Source organism: Lagopus muta, chromosome 1 (genome assembly GCF_023343835.1).
Source record: "Lagopus muta isolate bLagMut1 chromosome 1, bLagMut1 primary, whole genome shotgun sequence".
Classification (NCBI taxonomy): Eukaryota; Metazoa; Chordata; class Aves; order Galliformes; family Phasianidae; genus Lagopus; species Lagopus muta.
The window spans coordinates 104,311,388-104,324,561 of NC_064433.1; the positions used below are offsets into that span (position 1 = coordinate 104,311,388).

The 13,174-nt window shown below is 42.9% G+C and overlaps 1 protein-coding gene across 8 annotated transcripts; it reads right to left on the bottom strand.

Annotated features, from left to right (window-relative positions):
- Positions 1-2,007: 2,007 nt before the first annotated feature.
- Positions 2,008-10,681, bottom strand: C1H21orf62 (chromosome 1 C21orf62 homolog). Of its 8 annotated transcripts, none has more exons than XM_048931908.1 (3): positions 10,466-10,681; positions 5,348-5,396; positions 2,008-4,047 (listed from the first exon to the last, which is right to left on the bottom strand). In XM_048931908.1, the coding sequence occupies exon 3, from the start codon at positions 3,975-3,977 to the stop codon at positions 3,300-3,302; it is 678 nt and encodes a 225-aa protein (XP_048787865.1). In that variant the 5' UTR covers positions 3,978-4,047; positions 5,348-5,396; positions 10,466-10,681; the 3' UTR covers positions 2,008-3,299. The 8 variants fall into 8 exon arrangements, with proteins under 8 accessions (XP_048787865.1, XP_048787845.1, XP_048787827.1 ...); XM_048931888.1 differs by lacking the exon at positions 10,466-10,681 and adding an exon at positions 9,869-10,436 and having other exon boundaries at positions 2,008-4,044; XM_048931870.1 differs by lacking the exon at positions 10,466-10,681 and adding an exon at positions 9,869-10,436.
- Between the last annotated feature and the right edge of the window lie 2,493 nt (positions 10,682-13,174).

Below are 13,174 nucleotides of genomic sequence, written 5' to 3' on the forward strand. Positions count from 1 at the left end.
CGTCCTACAGCCTCTAAAAAAGGCTCAATTTCTATTCATTGGCATAGCCTATAATCATACACCAAGACTGAAAACCGCCAAACCAGGTTGGACTTCATATATAGAGAATGGAAGCACTGTGTGTAAATATTAGTTACTATAAACATGTGATGAAACACCATAAAATGATGATGCGAAGTTTGGGGTGTGATTGAACAGTCTTACACTAATTGTAATGAATTCACTAAATCTAGGGCCCTCACACAGGAAAAATGCGGAGATTTTGGAGCAGGTCCTGATCAGAGGGCTGGAGCTCATCTCTTATGAAGGAAGGCTGAGGGAGCTGGGCTTATTCAACCTGAAGAAGAAAAGTCTCCAGTGCAACCTTGCTGTAGCCTTACAGTGCCCAAAGGGAGCTTATCAGCAGAAGCAAGGCCAACATTTTGCACTGTCTGATGATAGGACAAGTGGGAACGGCTTTAAACTGAAAGAGGGGAGATTTAAGTTAGATGTTAGGTAGTGGTAAGAAACATCACAGGCTGACCAGAAAGGCTGTGGGTGCCCCATCCCTGGAAGCACTCAAGGCCAGGTTGAATGGGGCCCTGGGCTGCCTGAGCTGGTGGCGGGCAGCGCTGTCGACATCAGGGGTTGGAACCAGATGATCTTTATGGTTCCTTCTAACCTAAGCCAGTCTATAATTCTATGAAATTATGTAATTATTTCTGCATTGTGATACTTAATGTACCACTGCAGTTTGTCCAGATGCAGAGAAAAGAAACCTCTGCCAACAGAATTAATAAAGCTCACATTGTATGCGTTATGTACTTTGCTTTGTATTTAGCTCTTTGAATTGCTATGAAGAAATTCTGCAAGCTTCTGAAATAGTGCTTTTGTATGGCAAAACCAAATCAAATGTAAATTTGGAGAATCAGATTCTTGGTATCTGTTGAAGAAAAATGTATGAACTGCAAAGATGAATGCAATATTGGTGCTGTGGATTTCTGCCAATCATGTAACTGAAAGTAGGATTTTCCCTGACTCCTTGAAGATTTCTGCAGTGTTTACTTGTACACAGGAATATGATGTCTTTTATTTGATCATTATTCAGAACACAGCTGTGGCAAGAGTGATCAAAACTTTAATTTACAGCATTAAAAAGCACACAGATCTATTAATGTGATTTCTTCCCAAGAAAGCCAGAATACACATGTCCTCAGTTTCTGCTCTGTGTGTGGATTTCAAACAGTAACCTCAGCAATCATTGCTGCCCTGGCAATATAGTATTGTGTTACTGTGTTATTCAGCACATTTTTTACTAGAGGGCAGCAGAGCATCAGTGAATTAACTGAAAAAGATTTAGACTTGATTTTTAAGAGAGGATTAATAACATTTAGAAATCAATATATTATGTGTATTTTTTAACAAGAGTATCCTGTGCAGAGTTAATGATCAGTCAGTTTGTGAAGGCAATGTTAGTAGTTTTGCACAGCCTGGATGATTTATATTCCTCTATAATCCATACCAGGCAAGTACATGCTCAGAACACCCCTGCTCCTAACCTCTGTCACCTCAGCTTCAGCTCCTAACCATGTTGGAACTTGTGACAAAAACCATAGAGTGTTCACAAGTAATATTTTTCATTTGTGGAAAAAAACTTTCAATTTGTTTTCAAGATGCTAATAAATGACAAAAGTCTGTACAACAGCTGATTGAATAGCTCTCTGAGTTAAATGGAGTTCACTGCTCAGCCCATAAACACCAGTGTCTTTAAATCTGTTAATTTACAATTGCAAATCGAGCTGATTCTCCTAATATCTATTACACTGTTGATTTCAGTGGCAAAGTCTGTAGTAATGAAGTGTATGTAAAAAACAAAATTGAGTTGTGTTACCTAGCAAAACTGCTCCACCATTGATTATAATTATGGGCAAGGCTTAAAGTTACTGAAACAAATTCATTGGTTCCTCAGAATCTTAATAACTGTCCCCCTCAGTACATGTATTTTATCCCAGATTAAGAGAAAAAAAAAAAAAAAAACAACAACAAAAAATGTAATCCTTTGCTGGCATTGCAATTCTGTTTGGACTTTATTATACTATACACATTGATTCCAGCCTTAATTGCATCTCACAGAATGTGAATCCTGCAGACATGGGCAAGGAGTAGACTTGGCTATTGACACTGTCGTGATGTTTTTCAGGGAATGGCAATCTCTCCCACAGTGCAGCTAATACCTGTTGCCTGAAGCTTTGCCTTACTTATCAGATGAGTCACAGGATGGCTTATTTTCTCCTTTTCTTAGAGAGGAGAGTTTACCATCAGCACAAAAGATGAAATCAACTTTGCTGTATTTGGAGAAAGGAGCCATCTATGGGAAAAAACACACCTTTATAATCATGGCATTTTGCAGGGTGACCTCTTGCCCACCTTTTCCCACAATGAATGGAAAACGAGAGTACCCTGCTACATAACTGGGCACCCTCCATCACATACTGAAAATCCACAGATTGCTGGCCATCTCGCAAATGCACCATTGGTTATGCTGAGGTGGGAAGCAGACTGCAAAGCTGCCTTTGCTGTCCTAAGAGGCTCTGTCACCCAGGCTGAGCATGGGGATCCCAGCCCTGACAACTCAGTGGAGGGCAAAGAAAACCAGCACTCTCAGTTTTTCTCTGGTAACTTGTAAACACCTCAAATCATAGAATCATAGAATCTTAGAATCACAGAATGGCTTGGGTTGGAAGGGATCTCAAGGATCATCAAGCTCCAACTCCCCTACCATAGGCAGGGCCACCCACATCCGCATTTAATTCCAGAGCAGGCTGCCCAGGGCCCCATCCAGTCTGGCCTTGAACACCTCCAGGGATGGGTATTGAACACACATCTGGGCAGTCTGTTTCAAATGCCTCAAACCTCACAGCACAGAGGTGAGGCCAGTAAATATAGGCAAGGGATTATTCCCCGTGTGCAGAGTACTACTGGCAGTTTTGGCCTCCCTCATTGGAAGAAAAGTATTGATCAACCAGAGTGTGCCCAGTGGAGAGTGACCAAGATTGTCAGGGAACAGAGAGTGTGTTCAATTCTTAGCTTACAATATAAAAGATTTGTAGTGATGCTTTTACCTTGTTTCATGTGTTCTTTGTTCTTTAAGGAAGCGTTTATTGAGTTAGTCAGATGAATCTGTATTACTTCAAACGCCTCCTTGTAGAGTACACAGTCAAAACTTTTCATCCCATAATGGCTCCTTGTGGCCAAACCAAACAGAGTCCCATGTCTCTTTCAGCAGTTTGCCATGCCTTTGGCTGACTGTGCTAGAAAACTCAGTAAATGAATGTTACAACATAACTTTTGTTATCTGAGTTTGAGAAAACATTGGAGTACAGCAGGTTGTGAAAGTGCTCTGTGATACTAGAGACATTTTCCACACTGTATGACTTCAGCAAAGAATATCCATTGAAAAGAGAGGTATCCAGGAAAGAAATGTACACTAACATTTGCCTGTCTTTGTTGTGCATTGTGAGTAGATCTTCTTTTTCATTCTTGCTGCTACTGTAGATGGTTACGCTCTGCTCTGGAAATTGTCCCTTGACCTTATTTTTCACCCGGAGCTTTCTCAGTCCCCAGATGGTCAAGTATTCTGTTGGTAGAGGAGTAGTGCCACAGAAGGAGAGCTTCAAATCCCACACCATTGTGAAGTTGAGGAGCATCTCCAGCACAGAGGTGTCTGTGAACCAAATTGTCAGGTCGCTACTGTAGTCAGTTTTTTCCATGGTAGAAGGCAGCACGGTTCTGCAATTGCACAGCAGGTTTGCCAGGCTGTAGTCACAGTCACGGATATCCGCCAAGCAACTGCAGTTGCGAATATTGCTTTCCTTGGTGAAAATTAGTGTATGGTTCTTCTGACTTCCCATAAAACTGTCAGTAATGCATATGCTAAGGAAGCCAGCCAAAAAGAGAGCCAGCCAAAAACAGAAAGTAGAGAAGGCTGTTAGCTTCATTGGTACTGGTGCCAAAATGCCACGTGTCTTCTCCTTTTACACAGTGGATTTTATCGCTTGTCTTTACCTACTGAAAGAAAACAATTTCTTTAGTATACTGAAGATGCTTAACTGTTAACACTGCTTTGCTCTTCTCATTTATTATCAGAAGCACTGCTGGATGCAGCATGTATCCTTCAGACCCATACGGAGCCAACTTGTTTCCATAAAACTTGCTTTTTGTCCATATAAAGCTACATCATTTTCAACATTAACCTGTAAATTTTGAGATGCAAGGACCATCTCTCACCGTCTCTGCATGGCAACCAGTATAGGACAGATCCTGATTGCTCTGGCTCCCTTCATTTAGCCTGGTAAAACAAACTAGCACCTGCAGGAATGCCATGGAGCATTGAGCAATTTTTCATCCCAACCAAGGTCCACCTCAAGTGGTTGGGGCAGGACTGGTGAGACTTCTCAGCAACAAGCTCTTGGGTTTTCAGAGCAGCATTGGATCTTAGCAAATACATTTGGCATATTATTGAATGATGGTACAAGCAGAGGTGAAAAATGGTATTTCTCAACAAAAAATTACAAAATGTTACAAAGTTTGATTTGTCTGTAACTGCTTTGAACTACCAAGGAACGGTAGACCCAAATTTTGACTAAAGGCAGCAGGTTCCAGTGAGGGCAACAGTAGGGCATGCAGTGGAATGAATTTTGGTCCTTAGAATGTGTGAAGATTGCTCCATGTCCAGAATGTGTGTCCAGCACTTCAGACGACATGGCAATGCAACTACAGTTATGGAAAACATACCAGATAAATAGGAAAATAATAGTATTTGCAATAAAAATATGAATTGTTTTGTTTCTAATATCCAGTCTCCCATCATTAGGCAATGAAGTCTTCTGCTAAAACTTAATGGTAATTTAACAGAAAATAAAGGGGAAAATTGCAATTTAGATTTGAATGCTTTAAGCTGCTGAAAATTCAACTGAGGTCATTCTTTTAATGATACTACACAAAATACATACATAATTGCATTTTGACCGTATAATTTGTGTCCTACTTTCCACATTTTTCATTTATAGAGGATGTATCAACAGGAAATCATGATTTGGAAGTGGCCAGAACTTTGGCATCTATAGGAAAAAGAAGAAAAAGGAACGTGCACATGTAGGAAAAAAAATGGCAATAAGGAATAACAGACTTTGGGTTGGACATTACCAGCTGATCCTCTACGGAACTGAGATCTTTAGTTTGTGATAGACAGCTGCATGAAAAAAAGCAGCAACTAAAAAATGATTAAATTTCTAAGTAGTAGTAGGTAAGTATAGGGAAAAAAGACAATATGGTTGATCTTCTGCATAAGTCTTTTGCTCACACTTGCCTGTTGTGTGCAGTTCAGATCCCACTACTTCAGAAAGGATGCCACATGCCTGGAGTTGGAGAAGAGCAACAAGGACAATGAGATATAGAAGGGTTTCCCTTTAAGTAGGGCGGAACTAGGTAAGATAGGACTCTAGCCAGGAAAAGAGGTGGCTGGTAAACTGCAACAGCACAAATAATGTGGGGATAGTGTGTAGAGATCAATTGTTCTTTGACTTTTCGAGACACTAAGAGTGAGACATCTCCCAGACACACTGAGGTGGCTACATGGCTAGGCAGATTTTTGGTCTGACAGATTATGGCCCTCTTGTGCATTCTTATATATTCTTATGTAGTGTAAACGTAAGCAAACTGACTCAAACATGATTTCATTCCGTATGTACTCCTTGAATGTAGCACATTGTTTTCTTAAAAGAAGAATACAGACATTTTAATGTTGAAATAAAATATTTAACGCACATTCCTCAGACTTATTGCGGAACATACCAGAAATACCAATCCAACTGTTAGCTAACGTTTAACTTCAAAGGTCAGACACATCCAAGCTGTGACTGTTCTGATATCCTTATTGCCAGATGAATTTGATACCCAGCATCTAAGCCTCTAAGCACAGAAAGTGTTGAAAATCCTATTTACTAAACCTTCACACTGTGTTTGCTCAACTCTTCAGCTATGGCTCACAGTTAGGATAAAATAAATCGCAGACACTTTCATATGTCAATAAAATTATTGGGATTTATCTATTTCAGAGAAAGCATTTGCCAGGAGAAAACCTAGACAAAGTTAACAGTATGAGTGCAAATTAAGCAAACATAATTTTAACTGAAGACTGAAGAAATTAAAATGACAATGCATTTTCACACTAGAAATGACCGAACTTGTTCATTAAGCAATTGCAGAGAGGTATGTGATAAACACACTTTGATTAAAACTCACAGTGGCTCTGTAGCCTAAGAGTAGTATGTGCTATAGGACTTCTGTGCTGCTGCTGGAAGTTTGTTTTAAACTTTATAGTAGCGGAGTCTAGAGCTGTGCAAGGCTGCAAGATAACCTCCAGCAGCAGAGGTAACACTGTGGCTCCTTTTTTTAGTCTAACGCAGCAAAGAGGCAGTGTCCAAACTGACCGTGGTTTATTCAAACGAAGCAGCTTATGCATTGGCAGTACTGATTTAACAGCATCTCAAACAACCGTGTTTCCAATGAAGGGGAGGTGGGACACCATAACAAGCCCTTCACCCAACTGCACTGTTCCTTTTTTGAAGCTAGCTTTATACAGTCAGCTGACAATTAGACAGTGTTCTAAAATTATGTGCTGTAAATTGTAGTGTTTTTGTAATGTCTTTTATCAGTGGCTGGTCATCTGTTATAGCTGCCACCTCCAACAAATCCACACCTATCTTGGTGAATTGGATAACATAATTCCTGCTTTCCTTCTTTTCCCATCCTTACATGGTCTCGTTTGGGAAATACAATTAGAAGTGGAAGAAAAATAGGCAAATAACACAGCAGGTAAACAGCTACCAAGTCGTATTACCCAAACTTGCCATCTGGAGTGGCAGATAGATAAGCACTTATTGTTTGAGAATGAAGTGAAAAATTAAATCAGCATGTGAGAAAAACTGAAGTTAATAAAAAACTGCCTCAAGTATCACTTAGACTGCAAGGCCCCAGAGGTCCTTCTTTATGCCTGTTTTTTCTCCTAAACATTCACCCAGCTTCATTAAGCAGTGGCAGAGTATCATCACCCCATTAGAATTCCTGGTACTTGGTCCAGTTCTCTTCCAAACAGCTGACAATGTTTCTGCCTATTCCTCCAATCTGCCAATGTAACCTGCCTATTCCTGCATTAAAACACCTCAAAAATGTTTTGAAGTGTAGATTTTGGCTGGAAGAGAGCTCAAAGCCCACACCGCCCCAACCCCTGCCGTGGGCAGGGCTGCCCCCCACCAGCTCAGCTGCCCAGGGCCCCATTCAACCTGGCCTCAAGTGCCTCCAGGGATGGGGCACCACAGCTTCTCTGGGCAGCTGTGCCAGCGCCTCACCACCCGGAAGTGGTTTTCTGAATTCCACCTTCCTCTTAAACTCATCTAGAAAAGTATACAGTGCCCCTATCTCTGAGCACAGCCTCAGCCAAAGCATGTGGAAGGCACAGCAGTCTGTATGTTCAGTAATACAAAGACTGGAAGAAAATGGAAGAAAATGAGGCCTGGCACATGCAGTACGTTCCCCATCCTGGGAAGGAAGTTCTTCTCCCAAGCTGGGGTCTTTGCTTAGTGGCAAACATAAGCCGTGATGGTTTTAGGAAAGTGTCGCATGCTGGAGATAGCAGCAACCTGATTCTGAAGAAAAATGTCATCAAATGATCTGAACTCAGCTGGTCATCTGTTCATTTTTGCCCTGAGCAGGGGGTCTTTTAAATGAAAATTGGATTAGACACAGATACTGGAAGAAAACAGTTCTGGTGTGACTGCTTGAACTGTGAATACTGTTACTTGTATATCATCTTTCCAGCACCAAAACCCCATTTCGTAGCACATGATCCCCAAAAATTTCCTGGCACAAGTTTCCACTCCCACCTTTTTCTTTACAGGTTCGGATAGCTACAGGACATTTCCAACACCTGCTTAGTAATAATGTCATTTCAGGTTTCTCAATTTGCTTTGATCATTCCAGTAATTTATAAGTTTATTTTATTTTATCTTATTTTATTGCTAATTGCAGATCCTGTGTATGAAGAAAACTGCAAAAAAGCAATAAAAAGCCTGTGACTGTTGTGTGAGAATGCTACTGTCTCAAGGAAAGTTAATCCTATTCAATGGGAGTCCCCAGCCTATACAATTAATTTCTTCATGGGGTGCTTTCTTCCATTCTCTATTCAGAAAAAAAACTAATTAAAACCCTTCATTGATCACTTGTGTTAGCATGTGCCTGTGTGAAAGTGCTGTATTAAGCAAAGAGGAGCTTAAATCCATATAATCTTGTGCAGCTTGGGCAACGTACACAGAATGAATACCAAAACCACCCAATTTAGACCAAAATAACATGAAAGACTGGATAAAGCCCAAAGCATTTAGAAGGAGAGCAGTGAGGACTGCCTCTCTGTTTTCCTGTTTGCATGCAGGTATGAGAGGGCCATGTAGAATACACTGCATTTCACAGCTCAGGTGGCACTGAGGAGGTGGGTAGAGCAGCAGCAGTAAGAGCTGACATCCTGCACACTTCTGGACTGCAGCATGAACCATGCTTGTTGCTCCTTACTTGAACATGGTTTCTTCTTGTACCTGTACAGCAAAAGCCTGAGCTGCTGTCACTGGGCTGAACAGCCATTGATGTCATGGAGGTGCTGTCACACGTAGGGGAACAAATTCCTTCCTAGCTGTGATAGAAATGCAAGATAAATCAGGCAGTTCTACTGCATTGAACCTGAACAATGCATGAACCCTCAGACATCTTGAGCAGCTGTATGTGTCCCTGCTTCAGTATTAGTCTGGAATAGTTTAATTCAGGAAGTCACAGAATTGTTTCAGATGGGAAACCTTAAAGGCCATCTGGTCCAAGTCCCCTGCAATGATCAGGGACACCCACAGTTCCATCAGGTGCTCAGAGCCCCATCCAGCCTGATCTTGAGTGTCTCCAGGGACGGGGCATCCAAACCAACTCCTGACTTTGTGTTAAGGAGAAACACGGCATGCATGGATATGTGTTAAAGTGTGAAAATATCTTACTTCTATTTTAATCAATATCATTACTTTCCGATATCTTCCTGGTTCTGTTACTGAATGACCCATCCTTTTTCCATTCATCAGGCTGATTGTATTTGTTTTTGTTTAAGAGAAGCCTCAACAAATACAGTTTCTTTCAGTACTGCAGCTGATTCAGAATGTGTTAAATACATGCAAGCTACAATGTTAGGGCTTTTGAGCTTAGCATGATCTTCTCATGGCCTTCAAAAAGCATGTACCCACGTACATAAAGAATAGACTTGTGTAGTCTTCCCAACAGAATTTTCATAAAACTAGTAATGCTTTGTTTATTCCTCTTTCTGCTGAAGGGCACACCATTGGGGAATCAGGGGCCACTCCGTCTGAACACCACGGAACCAAGATGAATAATTCAACATCAAAGTGCTGACAGTAATTTTAAAACCACTTTTAAAAATTCTCTGGTTTTTGTGTCAAATCGATGCCTTTTTAGAGCAGAGGCATTCACACTGCGTGAACTTTAGGAAAGAACATTTGATGGCGAATTTTTGATTGTATCATTTCTAAGCTCCATTTCTAATCTGTCTGGCACAGAAGTTCAAGTTAAGCATTACACTAAGTTAGAGATTTACCAAACCCAAAGAGTTATGCTTAATTCGTTAGTGCAAATGGTATACAAAGTGTATTCTAACAATCAAGTTTCTTCTGTTCAAATCTCAGACTAAAAAAAAAAGATGCAAGCAAGCAAAGTCACATGTTAGAAAGACGCAAAGAAGATGGCCATGAAGAGGATGGAGGCTGGAGTCCAGAAGCAGGGTTACCTGGTGCTGGGTGTCTCAGCTCCCACTCACGGGTTGGGACAGAGCATGGTGTCACTGCCAGCAGACTGCAGAGCCACAGAGTGATGGCGTGCTTGTTGTGCTTTGTACTCCCTGCATCACCAGCCTGACTTGTAAATTAAACAGCAGAATAAAGCACAGGTTCCAGCTGCTCTTCCCCTGACTGTCCTCTGCCAGTGCCTTTCTCAAGACAGTTTTTTAACAGAACACAATGGGAATAATTGACAGGAAAGCTCTGCTGCCTTTGGTGAACGGTTTTCCTAAAGAAGTGTTTGCAAGAGGGAGCAAAACCTTTCCACAGTTCTTTCAGTTTATTATTCATACAGCTATTAATTATTAACTCAGACATATGAGTATAAACAATTGCAACACATCCAAGACAAACTTTGCATAACCTGTTATTTCCCTGTGATTACGAAGCAACAAATCTGAAACATACCTTCCAGGAAGAGAACATTGGTGACAAGGAAATAATTGTGCTGTGGGAGAAACTGCCTTAGACATGAATAAACAAGCTATTAAGCATTCTCCAGCTATTTACCACCCCCTGCTTAGGACAGCACAAAAGCAGCAACTCACTCTTTCTCCTGGTGCCGGTGGAGCATCCGTTCCTGCACTGCAGCCCTTCTGGAGGTGGCGATGTGTGGCACTGAGGTTAATCTGCAGGGCAGGCGGGATGCGGCTCTCCCACTCACTGCTCTCATGTTGCATGGGGCTGGCAGCCCATAGCATTCCCCTGACAAGCAGGAGAGAGCTCCAAGGTCTGCCCATTTCACTATTACCACAGCAGGTCCCTACCTGACTTTGCCACCTCCGCTCCTATGCTGCTCCCACACCAAGGGGATTGGCCACAAGGGACGTGCCCTCCCCTGCCTGCTTTCCTGAGGCTGCTTTTATAGGTTTAGAACAGAAAAATGTCTGTCCTCCAGAGCCCCAGGTCCTGCTTCAGAGGCTGTTTGCCCAGTGTGCAGGAGTAAATGGGTGTTACTGATCACAAAGAAATGCATCAAGAGGATCCTAAAAGGGTATGAGAAAACATACTCTGACAAGACTCCAGGGAGATCTCATCACAACCTTAAAATACTTGAAGAAGAAGGAGGGGACTGACTTTTTTCGTGGTCTGATAGTAACGGAACAAGGGGGAATGGCTTCAAACTAAAAAAGGGGAGATTTATGTAAGATATGAGGAAGAAATCCTTTTCTCAGAGGGCGGTGAGGCGCTGGCACAGCTGCCTAGAGAAGCTGTGATGCTCCATCCCTGGAGGTGCTCAAGGCCAGGTTGGATGGAGCCCTGGGCAGCCTGAGCTGGGGGGGGGGGCAGCCCTGCCCACAGCAGGGGTTGGGGCAGTGTGGGTTTTGAGGACCCTTCCAAACCAAACCATTCTGTGATTCTGTTGTTCTATGATTCTTCTTCTCTTATTGCTAAGTCATGTCCCCAAAAAACAGATTCTGCAACATGCTTGGCACTCCCATTCATACCATTTTGGCTCTCACAGTACTGCAGGGCTGGACACTAAACCTGTATTTGTTTCAGAGCCAGGCTGAGAGATAGGTATCAGCCTTGCCTGGGTTCAGCTCTCTTTTACACACTCACAAGTGAGCCAAATGCCTTTTGTCCAGAAATGTTCCTACTCATTTCCAGAATCTCTCGATACGTCATCACGGGTGATGGTAATGTGTTCCCAGCTGTGTACAAAGTGGACTGGTACAGGAGCACTTACATAAGATAGCTGATAACTTTTGCCATTTGTCTTTGAAGGAAGGTAAATACACCTGTTAGCTCTTCTGCATATGCTTGTACATACATACACCTTCCTGAGCCAAAGGACTCCTCTGAGTTTCACCATTCCTCCAGGGAGAACGTGAATGCCTGACACTGGGGTGTTCTTTCCCATAACCCTGGGCATTATTTTCCAATGAATGTGAAGGGAATTCCTATAATGTATCAAGAAAGTCTCCAGCCTCAGGTTGATAAAAATAAACAGCAATTCTGTAAAAGGCTCAGTAACACACTGGGTTATAGACGAGAGCATGCATCCTTCACTATGGGATAGCATAGCATTCCATATGATGACATAGAGTAACAACAAACAGGTGCATTACATGTATACATTACAGCAGTGTTAAAACCATAAGAAAACGCAAACCGAACATGATTCACAATGATAAATCAATGCTTGCTCCTAAGTTAACCCCTACGGTTGGTGCAGCATCACCTTCAAAGTGAATGGGGTATTTTGTCCTGTTGCCAGCAGATAAACATTTCTAAACAAACAAGCACCCAGACTTCCATGCTTGGCAGCAATCAGTGTTCATCTGAACCCACCAGACAAGAACCGTGTGCCCATAAGTAGTGGTGACTTTCAACAGTCTGCAGAGGGGTGTGCTGTTGAGTAGGGCGGTTGTTTTTCATGGTTATTTATCATGGAGATGGTTGTCCACTGACTGCTGAAACGAAAACCTCTGGCTGATGGCACCATTCAGGTACTTGGTGACTGTGCCTGATATACAGTCCTCTCCCATCCTGTCCTGTCCTCTCTGCACACGGCCAAGCAGCACTGTAGTGCAGTGGAAAGAGAAGGGACAAACGGCAGGTTTCCTTCTGGATTTCAGCCTGTAGCTGGCCTGACTTAGATGGATAACAAGTTACAGTGACTAAAGATGCACTGGTATGAGATCATCTGCACTTTCAACATTGCAGTGGAATGGAGTGTCTCCAGAGAAAGGCAATGAAGGTGTGAAGAATCTGGAGCACAAGTCTAATGGGGAGCGGCTGAGAGAACTGGAGTTGTTCAGACTGGAGAAGAGGAGGCTCAGGAGAGACGTCATCGCTCTCTACAGCCACCTGACTGGAGGCTGTGGCGAGGTGGGGATCGGCTTCTTCTCACGGATACCAGCCATAGGAGAGGTGACGCCCCCCAGTTGCCCAGGGGAGGTTCGGGTTATGGCAGCAGAGGGCGCTCTCGGCCCGGCGCTGCGGGCCCGCTCCGAGCCGCGAGCAGAGCTGCGGGGCGGGGGGAGGACGCTGTGACCGGGCTGTGCCTCAGAGCCCGGAATCGCCCTCCGGAGATCCTGGTTCGAGGAGGATTCTGCGCCGACCTGAATGTAAAGGCGGGATTTCTGCTAGAGGGGCGATGGAAGGACCTTATACCTTGTTGAGGAGTGCAAAGCAGCAGGTGCTTAAGGCTCAGTGGTTCCAGTGGCTGGGGCAAGAGGGAGGCATTCCGGTGCAATTTTGACCATGTGGCCACCTGTACAAACTTCCAGGTTTTGAGGCTTTGTTTATCT

Coding starts and splice junctions, on each gene's coding strand:
- C1H21orf62 (XM_048931916.1), bottom strand. CDS start 3,977: ATGAAGCTAACAGCCTTCTCTACTTTCTGTTTTTGGCTGGCTCTCTTT.